The 23102-nt window shown below is 42.4% G+C and overlaps 1 protein-coding gene across 6 annotated transcripts in view; it reads left to right on the plus strand.

Annotated features, from left to right (window-relative positions):
* The window catches only part of simc1 (SUMO interacting motifs containing 1), a 106389-nt gene extending 83752 nt beyond the window's left edge, over positions 1-22637 (plus strand). For all 6 annotated transcript variants that reach the window (XM_059990233.1, XM_059990232.1, XM_059990231.1 and 3 more), the window contains 8 exons: positions 4171-4436; positions 7222-7291; positions 8138-8298; positions 13595-13714; positions 14398-14526; positions 14647-14803; positions 18081-18168; positions 20709-22637. In XM_059990233.1, the coding sequence (XP_059846216.1) occupies positions 4171-4436; positions 7222-7291; positions 8138-8298; positions 13595-13714; positions 14398-14526; positions 14647-14803; positions 18081-18168; positions 20709-20932 (1215 nt within the window). In that variant the 3' untranslated portion in view covers positions 20933-22637. The remainder of the gene's footprint in view (positions 1-4170; positions 4437-7221; positions 7292-8137; positions 8299-13594; positions 13715-14397; positions 14527-14646; positions 14804-18080; positions 18169-20708) is intronic.
* The last annotated feature ends 465 nt before the right edge of the window (positions 22638-23102 follow it).

Consider the following 23102-nt stretch of genomic DNA (forward strand, 5'->3'; position numbering starts at 1 on the left):
AGGTGCTGCCTGACCTGCTGAGTTTCTCCGACATTTTGTGTGTGTTGCTCAGATTTTCAGCATCTGCAGATTTTCTCTTGTTTGCTTAGCAGGTATAAGCAGGTTGGAGCAAATAAGGTACCTGAACAGTATAGGAAATGCAAGGGAACCCTTAGGAAGGAAATCAGGAAGGCTAAAAGGAGGAATAGGATTGCTCTAGCAGACAAGGTGGAGGAGAATACTAGGGATTTCTACAGATACATTAAGAGCAAAGGGATTGCAAGGGACAAAACTGGTCCTCTGGAAGATCAGAATGGTAATTATGCATGTAGCTGAAAGAGATGGGAAGATCATAAATGGATTTTTTTTTGCATCTGTGTTTACTGGGGAGACAGGTACAGAGGGTATAGAAAGGCAAAGCAGCAGCGAAGTAATACATATTTCAGAGGAGAAGGTTTGCTGTCCTGAGCCAAATTCAGGTGGATAAATGCTTAGGGCCAGACAAGCTGCTCCCTCGGACCCTGTGGGAGGGCTGGTGCAGAAACTGCAGGGGCAGTAGCAGAGGGATTTGAAACATCGGTGCACTGCTGTGGAATTGTAGGACAGCTAACGTTGTTCATTTGTTTAAGAAAGGCTCCAAGAATGAGCCAGGAAATTATAGGCTGGTGAGCCTGATGCCAGTAGTGGGTATGTTATTGGAAGTTATTCTAACAGACTGGATATAAAAGTATTTGGATAGACAGGATCTGTTTAGGGCTTTGTGCATAGATTGTGTCTAACCAATCTTATCGTTAGTTGAGGAAGTTGCCAGGAAGGTTGATGAAGGTAAGGCAGTGGATGTTGTCTGCATAGTCTTTGACAAGGTCCTGCATGGGTTTTGGTCAGGGAGGTTCAGTTGCTTGGCATTCAAGATGAGGTAGTAAATTGGATTAAACATTGGCTTTGTGGGAGAAACCAGGAAGTTGAGCGGTCGGGCACTGAGGAGCACGGTAGAACCAAAGGCTCTGGGAATACAGATCCATAGTTCCTTGAAAGTGGCATCACGGGTAGCTAAGGTCATAAAGTAAGCTTTTGATGCTTTGGCCTTCATAAATCAATGCATGGAGTGTAGGAGTTAAGATGTTATGTGGAAATTGTATAAGATGTTGGTGAAGCCTAATTCGGAGTATTTGTGTGCAGTTTTAGTCAACTACCTACAGGAAAGATGTAAGATTGAAAAAGTGCAGAGAAAATTTACAAGGAATGTGGAAAGACCTGAGGTATAGGAAAGGTTGAATAGATTAGGACTTTATTCCCTAAAACGAAGAAGATTCAGGGGAGATTTGATAGAGGTATACAAAATTATAAGGGATATAGATAGGTCATGGGTTAAGGGTGTAAGCCAAAATATTTTAGGGGAACAGGAGGGGAAGCTTCTTTACTCAAAGGGCAATGAGTTTGGAACAAGTGCCAGTGGAAGTGGGGGGGGGGGGGTGCTGATTCGATTTCAAGATATGAGAAATTTGGATGGGTACATGGAGGGGAAAGGTGTAGAGGGCTATGGTCCAGGTGCAGGTCGATGGGACTAGGCAGATTAATGGTGCAGCATAGACTAGATGGTCCAAATGGCCTGCATCTGTGCTGCTATGTTCTATGACTCAATGCGCTAGAGGCAGCCGACAGGTGTCAGCACACATTCCGGCACCACGTCCCGGTGCCCTATCTCTTCAATTATTGAAGCTCAAACTCATTCCTTGTCAACACTCCCCATGTGTTGTTTGTTTTGTGCTGTATTTTAAAAATTACAGTGGTCAGAGCTCTTGGGGAAAGCTGGAAAGAGTATTTAGTCCCACTTTTTTGTCAAACGACTTTCTCCACTTTCTCATCTCATTCCTGATCTAATGAGCTTGCCACCACAGCTCCTTTTTGCAGTATTTCTTCAGGCATTTTTGTTCAGTTAATTTTGAGGTGAAACCTGCCAAAACTCCCTGGGGGTGACTGGAATTCTAGTTTGGTTCATTCTACTTGAAATTTGTTTTTCTAAGACTTGCACAAGAATCTGCCTGTAACTGTGGGAGAGGGGTGTATGTCTCTTTTAATGGTGCTCTGTTTGAGCATAAATCTGCCTCTGCATGAACAGCACCAGTCACGTGGTTGAAAATGTCACTGAATGTGACTGTTGGACACCGTCATTTAAATCGCTTGGGTAAGCTGAGTAGCAGAGAAATGGCACTGGATACAGGAAAATCTCATGTCAAGAATACAATTTGATTTGAATAATGTACGTTACCTCTCTTCAAACCATAGGTAAAATTGGATGATGCTGTGTTAGTGCCATTTTCATTATTGGTTTTCCTGCAGTTGTACAGATGAATTTCTAGGTCTATATATTTTAAGTAAGAGCTCTTGTCATTTATTTTTCTGTTTCTCATAAACACTGCCTCAGTTGTTTCTGTGGCATCCTTTTGAGGTATGATGTACTGGTACTTTTCAACATTGTATTCTAGGTGGTCTATAAGGCCAGAAGACACAGGAGCAGAATTAGGCCATTCAGTCCATCAAGTCTACTACACCATTCCATCATGGCTGATTTATTATCCCCCTCCTGTCTTCTTCCCGTAACCTTTGATGCCTTTACTAATCAAAAACCTATCAACCTCCACTTTAAATATACCCAATGACATGGCTTCTACGGCTGTCCATGGCAATGCATTCCACAGATTCACCACCCTGTGTTCACCTCCTGACAAGGTATTAGTTGTGCACTTGGAGAGTACTTGAGATACAACCTAAATTATTTTTTCTTCATTATTTGTAGATTATCATGGAATGTGATATTGCCATTGCAGCAAAGTAAAATGTCTTTAAAGATTTACTACATTTTTAAATTGTAGTGTTCTTTGCAAAACCAAAGCATTGTAATGTATATGTAATGCATACATGAAAGCTTTGCATTTATATGTACACATACATCAAAGCTTGAGACAGAATTACTAACTGACCATTGACTTAAGATCAGCTTCTCTGTTCACACAATGAGTTCCCATTCTATCCAGGGTTGCCTTTTGCAGACATTGTATGCTCTTGGGTTCGTAGCAGGAGGAGAAGTGTTAATACAGAAAATTAATATGTTGCTGATCAACCTCTATAAACAACTTAACTGGACACAGAATTGACAGAAACTTGGGAGTCATTTCTGGCCTATGTAGCCGAAGTAGTTAAAGAGAAGAAAATAATGAGAAGAGGTACAAGTATTTATACAGTAAAATGCAAGTGATCCACGATTTAACTGTCAGAAAATTCCATTGCTTTGGCGTCTGGCTCACCAGGCTCTGTTTCCTGTGCTCCCTTTAAATGCACTGGGGCCCAATTTTTTTTTGCTTCTTTAAACTTACCAGACTCACCAGAGCATTTTTTGTACATATAATAGTAAAAGTGTGATGAGGTATAATTGGAGTAATATCCAATAGTCCAGAAATCTGCTTCTCCATCACCATCAACGTCTTGAGGATGCTGGATTATCAATCTTTGCTATAATTAACACTGAATTTTTTAGTGTATATGGTAATTTGCAGCATTTTTTCTTAATTTTAATATTTCAGAAGTGTTCTTACTACTTTAGGCTGTTCCTGAAAGCACTAGTGCCTGGCTTGGGTTATCCTCTCATTCTGACACAATCTGGTACCTTCCCCCTATGTCCACCACTCATAGAAACATAGAAAATAGGTGCAGGAGTAGGTCATTCGGCCCTTCGAGCCTGCACCACCATTCAGTATGATCATGGCTGATCATCCAACTCAGAACCCTGTACCTGCTTTCTCTCCATACCCCATATATAAACCTTAATTGTAGACCAACTTCTGTTTGAAAATTGAGGCCTCTGAGCCAAACCCCTTTTTTCTCCTCACCTCAGTGTCAAAAACGCAGCCGAGAGGATAAATGAACTCTGGCTGATTTGCATTCCTAACTTGTGGTCTATCAGAGCACTCCTAGTGAGATCAGCTAACTCATTACCAACTGTGTTATGTAGTCTTTTGTTTGCATAGACTTTGTGGCTTTTTGATCTTCCTAGTCAGTATCACCATCCTAATCAGCACAATGCAGCAACACCACAAACCGGAAGGTCGGTGCTTCAAATAGTTGAAATTAACTTAGTAACTACCATGCTTTTCTTGATGAATTAGTTCATTGTTTGTTTTTCCTCTACACCAGGTAAATCAAAATTCTCATTCATCGACAGCTTGTCTAAATAAATCAAAGGAACCAGAGCTGATCTCTCAGAGACAGTGCAGTATGATTAACAGCACCATTGATGAAAACTTTTGCCAAGGAACCCTTCAGTTTCTGATGGATTTTGTATCCCCTCACCGTTATCCGCCTCATAAAATTGTGCAGTATACAATCAAGAAGATACTACTGAGCAATGAATCCTCCAGCACAATTATGTCTGCTTATATGACCCTAATGAAGATCCAACAGTATGTACTAATTTGTTTTTTTAAGATCAAAGTTTATGTAGTTAACCTTGGTGTCATCAATCCATTTAATGTTCACTTGCAGGAAGTATCATTCTGTTGTTTTTAAACAGATTTCCAGCATTGTTTACACATTGGCACTGGTTGATTCACCAATAATGTAGTGTTTTCTGACCAATTTGGAAGTTACCAAAAAAGGTACCAGTATTAAAGCATATTTTTTATTCTGTATTCTCTGGAGTTCAGAAAAATGATAGAAGAACTCATTGAAAATTAGAAAATTCTTACAGGCTCCTGCCTAATGTGTCTACAACTCAGGCCATTATTTTATAATGAGAGTTTTGTTCACCACACTAAGAGAAGGATCACTGGAATGTTACCTTGAGTAAATTGTATTAACTATAATAAAAAGGCTGGACAAATTTGGGTGAAACACGGGAATGAGACCCCCCCCCCCCCCCCATCACCCAGCATCTTGCTAGCAAATGTGTAGTCACTAGAGAACAAAATTGAGGACCTGAGTGCAAGATTGATGTATCGAAGGGAAATGAGAACTTGCTGCGTTCTGTGTTTTACCAAGATATGGCTTACTGCCAGCTTGCCAGATATGACTATCATCAGCTTCTCATTACACAGGTTGGGCCAAACTGCCGATTCTTTAAGGGCAAAAGGTGGAGGTGTGTGTCTCATGATAAACACTCTGTGGTGCTGTGATGTGGCAATTTTGCCACACTCATGTTCCCCGACCTTGAACACCTAATGATCAAATGCAGTCCATTCTATTTACCAAGGGAGTTCTCATCTGTGATCTTGACTGCACTTTATATACCACCATCAGCCAACCATATTCAAGCGTCTGAGATACTGCATAATAACAACACCAAACAAGAAACAGTCCATCCTTTCTCATTTCAACATAGACGACAACAGGAATTCACTTCCAGATAAGCTCAATGCTTTCCATGGCAAAGAGTAAACAGTTAATATTTCAGGCAAGACCATTCATCAGGACTGGAAAGGAAGAGGAGAAGTCTGAGTAAGAAAGTGGGGGGGAGAGGAGGAAGAAGTACAAGATGATACGAGATAGGTGCCTCTTCTCCGTGGATTGTCACATTGTCGTGGTGGAGAAGCTTGTGTAGTCCTGAGATCCAGAGAGTGATGACGTCTGGAGCTATGCTTCTGGTAGGGTCACCCCATGGTGGTAAGGCCGAGGGTGAGGTCCCTGACAAAGAACAACCCAACCAAGACGTCAGCGGTGGAACGAGCGGACGAAGTTACTTCGAACTCAACGGCTGTGAAGGCAGATGAAGGCTGCAACAAATCCATCAGCTCCAATCATTGTGGTTTCCATGCTATTGGAATCATTTTGTTGATTTGTGAAGTATCGTATGCTTCTTGGAGTGCAACATCAAGTACATGTTAAACAAATACACGCATAGGCGTCTTCGCTCTGTGGAAACAGAACGAAGAGCATCATCCTCGACCTCGAGGGATAGCCACGACAATGATAGATGAGTCGGAGGGCAGCAGAGATCACAGAGGGGAAGCAGTGAGATAGGGTTTCACTGAACCCCCCCCCCCACCCCCGAAGGAACAATTTGAACTTCTTCACGGTAGGCATCCCCCAAAGAAACCTCACAGTATTAGTGGTATTATCACAAGCACAAGGTCTGCAGTGCTTGAAATCCAAAGCAATGCATACAAAAGGCTGGAGGAACTCAGCAGGTCAGGCAGCATCTGTGGACGGTCAATGTTTTGGGCCGCGACCCTTCTCTATGGAAAAGAGTAAGCTGTCGATGTTTTGGATACTTGGAACACAATGCCTGGGGAGGTGGCAGAGACAGCAACACTCAGGAGGAATTTTGACAAGTATATGAACAGATGGGGATAAATGGATCCTGACCATGTGCAGGCAAACAAGATTAGTTTAATTTGGCACTGGTCATTGCTGGCATACTGGATCAAAGAACCTATTCCTGTGCTGAACTCTTTTTGTTTGAATGATACTAAAGAAATGAAGGAGATATGGAAAGTGCCCTGAAAATATAATTGAGGCAAATTAGAACTCATGATCTTGATGAATTGCAAAACAGCCTAAAGTACCTTTTCTTAATTCTTTTGCTTCATCTGTTTCCAAGTTTGCTGATGATGTGAAAATAGATTGAAGGGCATGTTGCAAAAACATTGTGATTTTTTTATAGCAGGAGATAGATTAAATGGTTGGGGAAAAACTTGGCAAATGGAAGTTTACGTATAGGCAAGTGTGGCATCATACAATTCATTAAGAGGAATCAAGAGACAGATTATTACCTACATGAGAAAGATTGAAAATGAGTTAAGTTCAGAGAGATCTAGGTATTCTGCAGGATTCAAAAAAGTTAGCAGACAAGTCCAAAAAGTGGTTAAGAAGGCAAACAGTCTCCTGACCCTCATTACAAAGGCAGTTTTTGAACAGGAGATTGTCTTGTGCTCTTCTGACTTCAGCCATAATGTCGCTTTCCATCAAACATCATTGGGGTGTCAGTAGTGAGCAGAATTCCTTTTTTTACACAAAGGTTATAAGATAAAATGCAAAACCATGCCTCATCTTCAGCTTCCCAAAATCAGCTAGCTAAATTCAGCAAAAATATTGAAACTAGTCTCTTCCTCAGCATCTGAGGGAAAAAAAAACAATTGCTGTGAGCTTATTGCATGAGCTGTTGCAGGTTACAAAGTATGTGTTTAGTAATTGACCAATTGACTGTTCAATAAAATGAGATCTGATAAATGCTTCATTATATTTAAATAGGCTACATCCTGCAAATATTTCTACAGTGCAGTGGGATTGGGAACTACTGGCTTATCATGTGGAGAAAAAGGTAATTCAGATAGTTTTTTAAAATGACAATTACTATTGTTAAAATGTTAGAAAGATGCAGAGTTTAACAAGTTTTAAATTTATTTTATATTTTTTTGTACACTTCATACATCCTTCATTTTTATCATCTCCGGATTCCATGAGAAGCTGAATAGCTGCTAAGATTGAAGATGTATCTTTCTTCAATGACAGTAAAATCTCTGCCATTGTAAGTGGGGAAAGGGTACACAAATAGTACAATGTGTGTTGAATAAGCTGCCAGAAAAATTAGACAAGGGAAATACAATAACAACTTCTAAAAGATGTTCAGACAGGTATGTGGACTGGAGAGGTTTTGTTTGTAGGTCGAAAGCTGAAAAATGGTGTCAGCATGAACGGGACCTCATGGTTTGCAGGGGTCCTCACATTGGGTGTTTGATGTTTTCTGTAAATGGGTTCCATGGTGTTTCTTTGTTTCGTGGCAGTCTGTAGAAAGACAGATTTCATGGGTTGTATACTACATCCATATTTTGATAATAAATGTACTTTGAATCTTTGGAATTCTGACTTATTAAAAAGAATTCCTGTAAAAATATACCTATTTGCAATCAACAATATTAGTGACTTCTGTATTCTGGTTTTCAAATTAAAGTTACCTGGGTGATATCATGAGAATGGAAGGGCCACTGTTCACAGAAGTCTCTATATTCTATTATAGAGGCTACAATTTGATTTATCAAGGGTGATAGCATTCTTTAGTTTGAAGACAGAAGTAAAGATAAGTACATTGTACTATTTTTGAGCCAATGAACAAAAATAAATGCATTTAACTTTGTCCTTATCTAATCCTGTGTCTGTGCATTTCAAGGGCCATCACAAGAATGATTCACTGGCCAGAAGTAATCAACTGTTGTTCCTGCAGTATGTTGTTCAGACTCTTGAAGATGATTTTCAACTGAAACATGACATGCCCCAAAAATCCATAGCCAAGTCTGTTCTATCATGTGATGATAAATTTTCGAATGTAAGGTATTTGCCCTTAGCTTCTTCAAATCTACAATTTTTCATTTTATTACCAGGAAAACATTATCATTTGTTGAAAGACTCATATTTTTAAGTACATTGGTAAATGCATCTGCAATTGTTAAATGCATGACATAATATACCTGCACATCATACTCATTTCTGAAGTTTGGATGTATTGATGTCAAGTCTCAAAATGAACTACAGCACCCCGAAGATGCAGAAAATTGATCTATGTAAGTTAGTCCTTAGTTTGAAAAACAATAATGTACTGGAAGTCTGGACAAAAAAAAAGCAATAAATTTTGAAATTATACAGCAGCATCTACAAAGAAAGAAATTGAATCAATATTTTGAATAATGATCTTTCAGTAGAACTATCCTTAATAATACACTTAGAAACTCATCTTTCTTACTTTACCGAATACCACACTGTCTTTTCAAATTTTCACCTTAAGTCTTTTCTTTCAAGTACAAAAGGTTAGCATCAAACCTAAACATCCATGTCAGGTTGCAGTAACATAGTCGATATTAATTCAGAGACCTGGACTAATAATCAGGAAAATGTGTTGTTTACAAGAGGAAATCTGTATATGTAACTCCAACTCACACATCCTTACTATCCATTAAAACAAAGTTCTTAGTTGTATAGAAACATCTCAATATAACTGATGATGGACAGTAAATCCTAAAAATGAGTTTTTAAAAATCCCTGTTGTTGCAGTAGTTCTAGATCTGTGATTACAACCGTACTGCTTATTAAAATATATCAAATATGGCCATCAGCATAAAATGTGATATTGTGGCGGCTCATTTCCTAGCGTATGCGAACCGACTCACAATTAGATAGCCTACGGGGGTTTGCGAGCACAGAGCTTTGGAGCCTCTTCGCCATGGGGGGCCGGTTGACAGAGGCTTAAAAGTGAGGCTGAAGTTTTCGAATAAAGTTTTTCCTTCGACTGCAGTTACCGACTCCGTGTCGTAATTTTAGCGCTGTTTGTAGCACACCGCTACAATTGGTGACCCCGACGGTCCAAACGATTTTTGGACCAGAAATGACCGACGCCGCCTCTGTTCATGCGGTTTCGTTGAAACTGCCGGGTTTCTGGACACAGCGCCCGGACCTATGGTTCCAGCAAGCCGAAGCCCAATTCCACGTTCGCCGGATCACCTCAGAAGACACCCGCTACTACTACGTGGTGGGCTCCCTCGACCAGGACACAGCTGCCCAGGTCGCGGAGTTCGTACAGTCGCCCCCGGCAGACGGCAAGTACACGGAATTCAAAGCCCTGCTCCTCAGGATTTTCGGACTCTCACGGCGCGAGCGGGCTGCCCGTTTACTGCACCTGGATGGCTTGGGCGACAGACCTCCATCGGCTTTAATGAACGAGATGTTGTCTCTGGCCGAGGGACACACAGGCCTCATGTTTGAGCAGGCATTCCTGGAGCAGCTGCCCGAGGACATACGCCTGCTGCTGTCCGACGCGGATTTCAGTGACCCCCGGAAGGTGGCAGCCCGGGCGGACTTGCTGTGGAACGCCAAAAAGGTGAGCGGGGCGTCCATCGCACAGATCACCCAGCCACGCTCCCGGCAGCAAACCAGTCCAGGCCCGGCCGCAGAGCCCACTAACCCCCGGCCCAATGACCACTGGTGCTTCTACCACCAGCGGTGGGGCGCAGAAGCCCGCCGTTGCCGCCCGCCCTGCAAGTTCCCGGGAAACGCCAGGGCCAGCCGCCGCTGATGGCTACGGCGGCTGGCCATCGGGATAGCCTCCTGTATGTGTGGGATAGCAGGTCGGGACGCCGCTTTTTGGTCGATACTGGGGCTGAGGTCAGCGTTTTACCTCCGACAAGTTACGACACTCGCAGCAGGGCACCGGGTCCCCCCCTGAGGGCCGTGAATGGCAGCACAGTAAGGACCTATGGCACCCGTCAGGTGCAGCTACAGTTCGGCCCCAGCCAGTTCACGTGGGACTTCACACTGGCCGCCGTAGCCCAACCGCTTCTGGGTGCGGATTTTTTGCGAGCTCACAGCCTGCTGGTTGACCTGCCCAGGAAGAGACTGGTACACGCCGAGACCTTTCAGACGTTCTCCCTGGGCGCGGCCCAGTTGCCAGCCCCTCACCTCGGCTCCATCACGCTGTCCGACAACGACTTCACCAGGGTCCTGGCGGAGTTCCCATCGGTTCTGGCACCGCAGTTCACAGCAGCCATGCCCAGGCACGGCGTACAGCACCACATCCCGACACAGGGACCACCCCTCCATGCCCGTGCTCGGCGGCTTCCCCCGGACAAGCTCCGACTGGCGAAGGAGGAGTTCCAGAGAATGGAGGAATTGGGGATCATCCGGCGGTCCGACAGCCCCTGGGCTTCCCCCCTGCACATGGTGCCCAAAGCGACGGGGGGCTGGAGACCGTGCGGCGACTACCGCAGGCTGAACGAGGCTACCACACCGGACCGCTACCCTGTGCCGCACATTCAGGACTTTGCGGCAAACCTGCACGGCGCCCGGATCTTCTCCAAGGTCGACCTTGTCCGAGGGTACCATCAAATCCCGATGCATCCTGACGACGTCCCCAAGACGGCTCTCATCACCCCGTTTGGCCTCTTCGAGTTCCTCCGCATGCCGTTCGGCCTGAAGAATGCCGCACAGACGTTCCAGCGGTTAATGGACGCGGTGGGACGGGACCTGGACTTCGCGTTCATCTATTTGGATGACATCCTCATAGCCAGCGGCAGTCGTCAGGAGCATCTGTCCCACCTCCGTCAACTCTGCGCCCGACTGAGTGAGTACGGTCTTACAATCAACCCTGCCAAATGCCAGTTCGGACTTGATACCATTGACTTCCTGGGCCACAGGATTACTAAAGACGGGGCAACCCCTCTGCCCGCTAAGGTAGATGCGGTCCGCCACTTCCCCCGACCCACCACGGTCAAAGGCCTTCAGGAATTCGTAGGTATGGTCAATTTCTACCGCCGCTTCCTCCCTTCAGCTGCCCGGATCATGCGCCCCCTGTTCACCCTGATGTCGGGTCCGAGCAAGGACATTACCTGGGACGAGGAGTCCGCCGCCGCTTTCGTTCAAACGAAGGAAGCTTTGGCTGACGCCGCAATGCTAGTACATCCCAGAATGGACACCCCTACCGCCCTCACAGTGGACGCATCAAACACGGCAGTCGGTGGGGTGCTGGAGCAGCTCATCGCAGGTCGCTGGCAACCCCTGGCGTTTTTCAGCAAACACCTGCGGCCACCCGAGCTCAAGTACAGTGCTTTTGACCGGGAACTGTTGGCGCTCTACCTGGCAATCCGGCATTTCAGGTACTTCCTAGAAGGTCGGCCCTTCACCGCGTTCATGGACCACAAACCGCTTACCTTTGCGTTTACGAAAGCATCCGACCCCTGGTCATCCCGCCAGCAACGCCACCTGTCCTACATCTCTGAATACACAACGGATGTCCGGCACGTCTCGGGTAAGGAGAATGTCGTGGCGGATGCGCTCTCTCGCCCTACCGTTCATGCCCTTTCCCAAGGGGTAGACTTTGAGGCACTGGCAGAGGCACAGCAGGTAGATGAGGAGATTCCGAGTTACAGGACTGCAGTCTCTGGTTTGCAGCTCCAGGACTTCCCCGTGGGCCCAGGTGAGAGGACCCTACTCTGTGACGTCGCCACCAACCAGCCCCGTCCGGTCGTCCCCGCAGCCTGGCGGCGACGTGTTTTCGACTCCATTCATAACTTGGCGCATCCCTCCATCCGGACAACTGTCCGGATGGTTTCCAGCAGGTTCGTTTGGCACGGACTCCGCAAACAGGTCAGTGAATGGGCCAGGACGTGCATGCACTGCCAGACGGCCAAGGTTCAGCGGCACACCAAAGCCCCACCGCAGCAGTTCCATCCCGCCCACCGGCGTTTCGACCACATTCATGTGGATATCGTGGGCCCCCTGCCAGTGTCGCGCGGAGCGCGTTACCTCCTGACTATCGTGGACCGGTTCACAAGATGGCCAGAGGCGGTCCCGCTCACCGACACCACCTCCGAATCTTGCGCCCGAGCCCTGATCGCCACCTGGATATCCCGCTTTGGTGTACCAGCCCACATTACCTCCGACAGAGGCGCCCAGTTCACCTCCAGCCTGTGGTCAGCTATGGCCAGCCTTTTGGGGACTCAGCTGCACCACACCACTGCCTACCACCCACAGTCGAACGGGCTAGTGGAGCGTTTCCACCGTCACCTGAAGTCGGCCCTCATGGCCCGCCTGCGAGGAGCCAACTGGGCGGACGAGCTTCCCTGGGTCCTTCTCGGCATCCGCACAGCGCCCAAGGACGACCTGCACGCCTCGTCGGCCGAGTTGGTATACGGCGCGCCCCTGGCCGTCCCCGGGGAGTTCCTACCAGCCCCGAGGGGGCAAGAGGAAGAACCCGCTGCAGTCCTGGGCAGACTTCGCGAGAAGCTCGGTAACCTGGCCCCCATACCCACTTCACAGCATGGGCGGCACCCGACCTGCGTACCCAAAGACCTACGGAACTGTAAGTTTGTGTTTGTACGAAGGGGCGGGCATCGGCCACCGCTGCAGCGGCCATACGAGGGGCCGTTTACGGTGCTCCGGAACAACGGGTCCACGTTCGTGCTGGACGTTGGGGGGAAGGAGGAGGTTTTCACGGTGGACCGCCTCAAGCCGGCCCATGTGGACCTGGCGCAACCGGCCGAGTTTCCGGCGCCTCGGCGCAGAGGCCGACCTCCCAAGCAGGTTCTGGCCCAGGCTGTGGACATTGGGGGGTGTATCGCCGGTTCTGGGGGGGGGTTATGTGGCGGCTCATTTCCTAGCGTATGCGAACCGACTCACAATTAGATAGCCTACGGGGGTTTGCGAGCACAGAGCTTTGGAGCCTCTTCGCCATGGGGGGCCGGTTGACAGAGGCTTAAAAGTGAGGCTGAAGTTTTCGAATAAAGTTTTTCCTTCGACTGCAGTTACCGACTCCGTGTCGTAATTTTAGCGCTGTTTGTAGCACACCGCTACAATATCATCCATAAAACTTCTTAGGAAGGTAGAACAGAATAACCCTATATCTTAACTAAATGGTTCCTTTCCATTTCTTCAGGAAATCTAAGCTAGGCAGTTAACAATCAAAGGAAATTAGAACCCCCTCTTTAAAAATGGGAGTTTATGATTACTTGAGAAAGATAATTAATTACTTGAAACATTCTGCATCTGATTTTAGTCAGGGTGCCTAACAAGTTAATGTTCTTTTTTTCATATTCTGCAAGTGAATAACAATAAATTAAAATATTGTTGTTTTCTGTGGCAGGAGTGTCATTAAGTGGCTTATTGATACTATCTCCAAGAACTCTGAAGAAATTCAAGAGGAAAATGGCCCCACATCATCAGCATCTAATAACCATCCGGTGGTGGGCACTAGGAATCCAGAGTAAATTTCAGTAAAATGTTTCAATATGTTGTTACCCATATTAATGAGCTTGTAGGTTTGTGATGAGCATAAAATAGAAAACTTTAGACATTATATTAACTTAAGCAGCTGGTGAGATATGGACCATAATGATGAAAAAAATTGAAATAAGCGGCATCTGAAGGAAGTCTGAAATTACATCTTCACTAAGTTATGTTATGGTTGATGGGAGAGGGATCAGTTTGAATGGTTCCTACTTCTGGTACTTCTCAGTGTAGGCACATATCTGATTCCAATTATTTAAGGAGCAGTAACTATGCCCTATAATTTGCATGTCTTCTATTCATATGTAATTTGGAACTCTTTTTGTATAGCCGACATTACTTGAGTTATTTAATAATCATCATTCATTTGATGTGCCTGGAATCAGCAGCACTTTTAATTTTGTGTTGCAGCTGATGTGTGCATTGTCCATTTAATAAAGTGATATGTTAAGAATTTAAATTGCATATTTGAATAGAGTATGTACTAAAACCTCAAGACTTTTTGCTAGCATATTTAAAGATGTGTTTATTATATAAAGGCTTCAGTACTGAAATATCAATGGAATTAATGAGAAATTTTAAGGTGGCAAATTGTGAAATGGCTCTGTTCCTTATCTGAATCTAATCATTGCTTGTCACTTGTTCTGCTTGAATCTCCAGAGTTATTTGTCTTCTTCAGAAGATGCTTACTTTGGCTGTAGAAGTAGACAGATCACCAACCTGCAGCTCAAATAAAATTGCAGAAGCAATATTTCAACACTTTATTTATATTTCTGAAAGATCACAAAGGTAAGCACAGAAACTTCTTTATATTAATTAACATTTTGAAAATGATACAAACAGTTAGCTGTATAGGCTGTATCTGTTGACTGTTTAAATATAACTTCTATTTTTCCTTACATCTTGAAGATTAACATTGTTAACAAGTATGGAGAGCCAACTCCTGCGCTGCAAATTGCTAGAATTTCTCTTTGACCATTGCACTAAAAAACAAAATGCTCTGCCAATGTCACTGGGAAAAGTGCTACATTTTCTTAAATATGCAAAATTTCCCTTGGAAACTGATGTAAGTACACTTTTTTCCTCTGTTTTTTTTTAAATTTTGTTTTAGTTTTTTAAACAGCATTCAATATTTGGCAGCCCAATTTACAAGGAGTGGTTGCATAAACTAGAATTTTATTCGCTGGAAAATAGGGGATTGAGGGGTAACCTGACAGAAGTATACAAAATCAGGAGGGGCATAGACGGGTGAAAACACAGTCTTTTTCCCAATGAGGGGGTGCTAGAAACAAAAAGGCAAAGGTTTAGGACCAGAAACAAGAGATTTTTAAAAAGCACAAGGGGTAGCTTGGGCCAAGTGGGCAAATGCAGCCTGATGGGACTAGTTTACTGGGCAACACAGTTGGTGTGGATGAGTTGGACTGGAAGGCCCATTTGTATGCTGTGTGACAATGGTTTTACAAGCAACGTACCTGCAATCTGTGTATTAATGCAAAATTTAAATAAATGGTATGTACTTTTGAATTAATCAAAAGCTGCTGTTTTAAAAATTGTGCTTATGTTGTAAGCCTTTGTTGCTTATTTTGGTATACCATTTGATGAAGAATTAATGTTTGCGTATAAACCCTAATTTTTCTACATCAGCTAGGGCAGAAAATAGTGCAGATAGGACCAGAATGTTGCAAAAAGAAAGAGACTGATGAAATAACCACAACCGTAACATGTGGATTTCATTTTGAGTAAGTTCAGCAAGTTTGGATTCAGGAAAATAAATGGAGCATTTTCTAAATAGAAACCAGGAATTGCAGAGACATAATCAGATACAAAGCATACTAGTGATTAAATTCCAATAACAAAACCTGAAAATGCTGGAAACACTTAATGGACTAAACATCATTTGCAGAATGAAAATTAGAGTGATGTTTCAGGTCAAGAAATTATGCCAGAAATGGAAATTAAGATGGCTTTAAGTTAAGATGTTGGAGAGGGATAGATAGGATAAAGGGTATATATCTGGTTGATGGATTATTGAGAATAATTAGCGAGAGAGAAGGGGCACTGAAAAAGAATGTAAATGCTAATAGATATAGGAAATGTACATAAATTCAGGCTGCTAGTAAACAGAAAAAAATTAAAACCTCATTTGTAGCAGTGCCCAATTCTGATACAAACAGAGTAAATTGTGCCCAAGAGGTTCTCTTCTTTGCTGTAACATCCAGTGGGCAGGTACTAAAAAGCAACCAAAAAAGTTGACAATGTTTGTCTTTATGTTAGAAACATTTGCTTAATTATGCAAAATTTCCCTTTGAAGTTGATACAGGTTTCCCCCGCTATTCGAAGGTAGAGCGTTCCTATGAAACGGTTCATAAACCGGAATGTCATAAAGTGAAGAAGCAATTACCATTTATTTATATGGGAAAAATTTGTGAGCGTTCGCAGACCCAAAAATAACCTAGCAAATCATGCCAAATAACATAATAGAACCTAAAATAACAGTAACATATAGTAAAAGCAGGAATGATCTGATAAATACACAGCCTATATAATGTAAGAATACTTTTCTACAATTATTGCAGCACTGTCCACCGCAGCGAAAATTTCATGCAAGAGCTCTCAGCAGCATTCATGGCAAAAACACGGCGCAATCGCTCCCGACAGAAACACACAGCAGAAGCACTTTTTCCAGTAACCTTTAAGCTATGAAGCTACCGAATAACACATAAGAATACACAGCCTATATAAAGTGGAAATAATGTACGCCCAGTGTGGTTTCACTTACCGGAATCGGGAAGACAGTGAGTACACTGATGATGGTGTGTTAGGCTGAGTTGTCGAAGGTTGAGGTAGTGGGACACTGGGGTGTCACCTCATTGTCATCTGTTTTTATCAGGGCAGGCAGGTCACCTTCTTCTGTGTCTACCTGCCTCAATGTCAAAGGTCGAGTTTCGTGTCTGCTGTGGAAGGCTTGAAAAACGATAGTATGCGTGACTGCTTAGCCTCGCGCATTTTTCTATCATACAGTTCTTTGTAAGCACTCAAACCATTCTGCAAACCTGCCCTAAACCTACGTACCCTTTCAAAATTAAAGATAATTTTCTGCAATCATTGCAGCGTTGTCCATCATAGCGAATATCTCACGCAGTTGCTTCACGTTCAGTTCCTGGACATCTTCACTTTTGGGCCGTTTGCTACTACTTTCGGTTTCAATTATCCTTTCCTCTTCATAGCTCTTCACCTGTCAGTTCTTGGTCATGGGATGCCAAAACCTCTTCAACATCACCTTCGTCAACTTCCACAAACCCTTAGCCCAACGCACTGTATCCTTACTTCGTTCACCACGATCAAAACACTTTATTATGTCTAGTTTTACGCTAAGTATAACACCCTTGTGCACTCTTTTAGGCTTTTCCAATACCTTAGAACTCACCTTGCTAACGGATGTACAAAATAAATCAACATAAAGCACAGATGCTCACAGGCACGTGTTTAAGCAATGTCGGCTAGAATGCAGTTCCGGGGGAGGAACTTGGCTGCTCAATGCGCACACTGCCTTTTTTCACAGGCTGCCTTTTTCACATGCTGCCTTTTTTCATAACAGTGAATACACCTGTTAGCAAAATCAGGTAACTAATGTAGGTCTTTCGTAACAGCGAGTTGATGTAAAGCGAACGTTCGAAAAACGGGGGACACCTGTATAAATATTCTTTCTTGTTGAATAATAAATGCCTCTATTACATAGAGTTTTGTTTCTGACAGTCTAACTTCGTTGTCCAGTTTGACATTTCTGTGAACATTAAAATCCATATCCATTTGAAGCAACGTGCCTCAGATATTTTGAGAGTAGAGTGGGTGCCACACTGTTTCATTCAGTAGATATCAGAACTGAAAGTGTGAAAATGTAAAGACTAGTCGCATAAACTTAATTTGTTTCTTTGAATATAGGAGATAGAAGATTAACCTGTTTTAGTGTTTAAGATATGATTAAGGAGATGTAGCCAGACTGATTTCTGTAATGATGAAATGCAATACTGAAGATGAGTGAAATTTTGAAGATCATTTAAACACAAAACAATAGTTTAAATTGGGGTCTTCCTTCTTCTAAAATAGTGTAGATTCTGGGCATTTGGAGTGTTTAGGAATGAGATTGTTTCTGTTAAATGAGGATATCAAGGGTACATAGAAAATAGCAGAAACAAGCTAGATTGATTAAATGCTAAAGCAGGCTATCGGGTATAAGTGGCCTCTTCCTGGACCTGTGATGTGGAAAAACAACTTCAGGATACATGAGTGAGAAATAATTCTAAAGCAAATGTTAGGTATTCAACATTAATTCATTTTCTCAGGACCATCATTCAAGCAAATGGCAATATTGGGATGAATTTGTCCACCTTCTTTGTTTATTGCTTCTAAGCTATCAAGAGGTGACAAAACGTAAGTAGTTTTGTTTCTCACAGTCTCAATTTATTATGTAGTTGACACTGATGTAAACACTAAAACCTATGCCCCGGCATCTTGGGGCAGTGGCACAGAGGTAGTGCTTCACAGGTTTGGGTAACCAGGTTCAATCTTGGCATAGAAACATAGAAAATAGGTGCAGGAGTAGGCCATTCGGCCCTTCAAGCCTGCACCGCCATTCAGCATGATCATGGCTGATCATCCAACTCAGAACCCTGTACCTGCTTTCTTTCCATACCCCCTGATCCCTTTAGCTACAAGGGCCATATCTAACTTCCTCTTAAATATAGCCAATGAACTGGCCTCGACTGTTTCCTGTGGCAGAGAATTCCACAGATTCACCACTCTCTGTGTGAAGAAGTTTTTCCTCATCTCGGTCCTAAAAGGCTTCCCCTTTATCCTTAAACTGTGACCCCTCGTTCTAGACTTCCCCAACATCGGAAACAATCTTCCTGCATCTAGCGTGTCCAATCCCTTTAGAATTTTATACGTTTCATTAAGATCCCCCCTCAATCTTCTAAATTCCAGTGTGTATAAGCCTAGTCGATCCAGTCTTTCTTCATATGAAAGTCCTGCCATCCCAAGAATCAATCTGGTGAACCTTCTCTGTACTCCCTCTATGGCAAGAATGTCTTTCCTCAGATTAGGGGACCAAAACTGCACACAATATTCTAGGTGCGGTCTTACCAAGGCCTTGTACAACTGCAGTAGAACCTCCCTGCTCATGTACTCAAATCCTTTCGCTATGAATGGCAAAATACCATTTGCCTTTTTCACCGCCTGCTGTACCTGCATGCCCACCTTCAACGACTGGTGTACAATGACACCCAGGTCTCATTGCATCTCCCCTTTTCCTAATCGGCCACCGTTCAGATAATAATCTGTTTTCCTGTTCTTGCAAACAAAGTGGATAACCTCACATTTATCCACATTAAATTGCATCTGCCATGAATTTGCCCACTCACTTAACCTATCCAAGTCACCCTGCATTCTCTTAGCATCCTCCTCACAGCTAACACCGCCGCCCAGCTTCGTGTCATCTGCAAACTTGGAGATGCTGCATTTAATTCCCTCGTCTAAATCATTAATATATATTGTAAACAACTGGGGTCCCAGCACTGAGCCTTGCGGTACCACACTAGTCACTGCCTGCCATTCTGAAAAGTTCCCGTTTACTCCCACTCTTTGTTTCCTGTCTGCCAACCAATTCTCTATTCACATCAATACCATACCCCCCAATACCGTGTGCTTTAAGTTTGCACACTATTCTCTTGTGTGGGACCTTGTCAAAAGCCTTTTGAAAATCTAAATATACCACATCCACTGGCTCTCCCCTATCCACTCTACTAGTTACATCTTCAAAAAATTCTAGAAGATTCGTCAGACCTTGAATGCTTTCTCTGTGGAGTTTACACTTTCCCCCCATGGCTGTTTTACTTTCCTTCCTAATTCCAGTGAGATATTGTTAATTTAGTTAGCAATTATAAATTACGCCTCTGTGTAACTAAATGGCAAAAATACTCAAAAGGGCTGAGAATATGTGAGAGAATAATATGTGAGTGTGGGGAAATAGGTTGAATGCTTCCAGTAGCTAAGGGCCTCTATTGTTATACATATTGGTAGAATAAGACAAAGGCACAAAATCTCTGCCACTGTGTAGACTGGAAAATACTTCTACAATTTAGATTAGTTTTTATAAGAACAATTTTATGGTGGTGTAACAAGAGGTAGCTTAACAAATCTCTTGTATTGAAGTTCAATAGGTCAGATCTAGAATTTAGGCTCTTTTTTTTGAATGTGTAAAACAAATATTTTGTTTTCTGTGTAAAAATATAAATGAAATGCAGAGTGCAGTTCCCTCGCTGAATTTGGAGGCTATCAGCCAAAACTGGGATAATGTAATTGGGAAAAAGTTTTACTTCCAGAGAAAATGAGAACTATTGTTAAAAAGTATAAGATACTTACAATCCAGTAATTCAGAAGAAATTTCTTTAAACCAAGAGTATATTTCATATCATCTATGTAACTATCTAGCTTCCTCAACTACACTGTGAAAGTAGAAGGTTCTTTATCCAGTACCCACTTAGATTATTTTGCATGGTGCCTATTTAGAAAACAACAAAAAGGTGCTTTCTTCATGTATAAGTCTTCTGTCTTTTATTTAATTCATTGAACTTTAGGTGTTGGAGGCAGCAAAGGAAACTGAGAGGTTTAATTAGTATTTTCCTATTGACCTTTTGGATGATATCCAACAATAAATGAATGGGAAATGTTGATAGTGCCCTGAATAATTTGAGATGGCAATCATGATGTACTGGTATGTTACATATGATTCTTTCCAGTCCATCTAAATTCAATTCTTTGTGGACATAGTTCAATTTTGAAAGGGTAGTGAGTGGCAGTGAGTAGGCAGAAAAAGTTAGTATTTAATATTTGTATTTACTCTCCATTATTGTTTGTCTTGACTATTGTTCTGCTGAAGTATTTCTGTAATATATCTTTAATATGTCCCTTAGGTCACCTGAGAATTTCAATCACAGAGCGGTTGAAATATGTTCTATCTGATATTCCTCCAGTGCTCACAACACATGATGTAATCACTGAGAAAGAAGTTTTGAAAGATATGGAGGAATTCTACAGCCGAGTATTCAGTGATGTGGGAAGACCATTGAAACCACAATTAGAAGAACAGATCAGTCTACTGAAGGGTCTACTGCTTTGTGCAGCAAATAGAACATAATTTATTTACATTTATTTTGAAAAGACTTTTTTATACAATATAAACTGTGATCTCCTTTAACCAGCTATCATTTCCTGCACAATGTGATGCACTGGAATTTTGAATCTCCGTTTTTTAATTTATTTTCAAAACATGTCATTAAGGCTTCTCCCAATGAGACACATACCTATTTGTTAAATATATTATAAAGATGTCTACTGTGGCTTTATTTTCTTTATTCAGAATCAAAAGACTGGGATTACCTCCAAAGTTGTCTTGCCTTACTGGTTTTACCCCTCTGAATTTTAAAATCCAAATTGTCAGATGTTTTCAGGTTTCTTCAATATATTGAAATGGAATTTATATGTGCAATGTCATAGTGAGAGGGGATCTTTTGTGTTTGTGTGATCTATTTGGTCAAACACAAATTCAGGGTTGATTTGTTCAAACAATGGTTATTACATATCATGTATCATCTGATGCCTGGATTTATGGTTTTCTGTATGACTCTGATTATTCCCCTAGCTCAATGAGTTTCTCTACTTTTTTAAAGGATGAATTTTATTGAAAGGTTGAGGCAGTTAAAATTGTATACCTGATGTGTTTATATTTTCTAATTTTTATGAATGCAAAAGAGATTGATTGGTATTCCACCATCATGTCTCTTTTAAAAATTGATAACTGTGAGATAACTGTACAATTTTAAACGATTTTGGCAGGAGATGCAGAATAGGTCAGAGGATGGGGCATTTGATATACAGGTAGATGCAGCATGTAGAAAGACTGTGTGAGAGATAGTTGATAGGTCAAAATTGCAGTCAGTGGGATGTGTTGAAAGTGTGGCCTATCTGCAGAAAGGGAGAACATCCGGACAGATTGTCTACTGAGATAGTATGGGTACAAGTCAGGAACAGGAAAGGAAAAATCACTCTGTAGGAGAAAACAACCCAAGTTTGTCCAAACTCTCCCTATGGCACATGCCTTTTAATCCAGGCAGCTTCCTAGTAAACCTTTCTCTGCAGTCTCTCCAAAATGACCACATCTTTCCTATGATGGGATAACAACAGCTGTATGAAATAACTTACGTGCTGTCTGCTAGAATTTTATAAAGCTGCATCATAACTTCCCAATGCTTGAACTGAATTCCCCAGCAAGTAAAAGCAAGCATGCCATTGTGCCTTCTTTATCACCCTGTCAACATGTATAGCCACCTTCAGGGAGCTATGCACTTGGGCCCAAAATCCCTTAACAGTATACTGTCTCTTTATATGTGATTTCCCAAAGTGCAACACCTGCATTTGGCCAGTTTTAACTCCATCTTCCTTTTTTTCAGCTATATTTGCAACTGATCTATATCCCTCTTTGTCCTTTGTCTGGTCTTCTGTGCTGTCCACCACACTACTGATCTTACTATTATTGGCATACTTTTCATCCCAATCATTTTTATGTATCTTAAGGGTTCTTTTCATAATAGTCAACAAGTCCAAAGTATTTCTTGTATGCAAGCCAATGTACATGAATATTAATGTACGTCAAAGTCAAATATTCATTATTCATCCACTCGTTTCCATTGTATGATGGGGTAGGTGGAACCCCTGTAATGGTAAATAATGAAGATTCTACTGTAAGATAATATTGCACTATAAAGTTAGCTGAACATGTATGGATTAAGAGCTTCTTTGTTATTCATTGAATACAAAAATTCCGAATAAAAGTATTTCTCATACTTTTTATATGTAATGCCCTGGTTAGAATGCTGTAAGGTATTTTTATTTTAGCAGTTTTCTACAAAAACAATGGTGTCCTGATAGTAAGAGTGATTTGGCTTTGGCTAAAGATAATAGCCATTTTGTACAATTTAGGATTGTAGTGTCAGTCAATCAGGATTGTCTTGTATGTGTTGTAACTTTCTTCCCAGTGGGATACGAGGGAAGTTTGGGAGAGCTGGGTGGGATCAGATTTCTGGGGGACAGTAGACTGGTTTGGGGTCTAAATGTGTGTTACTTACCGACATTGTCCTTCTCACCACTGAGTCATGTGGTTAGAGCTAACTAACCAGCCAAGTTTGTGTACAAAACCCAGTAAGTGGATTGCATTTGTGGGGGCTCCCCTGGGCTTGAATGCTGTATAAGAATTGATTAAGCAGTTTATTTGTGTGCTTAAGCCAATGTTTAAATTAGTGTTTGTGGAA

The sequence above is a fragment of the Hypanus sabinus genome, chromosome 15 (assembly GCF_030144855.1).
Source record: "Hypanus sabinus isolate sHypSab1 chromosome 15, sHypSab1.hap1, whole genome shotgun sequence".
NCBI classification, from domain to species: Eukaryota; Metazoa; Chordata; class Chondrichthyes; order Myliobatiformes; family Dasyatidae; genus Hypanus; species Hypanus sabinus.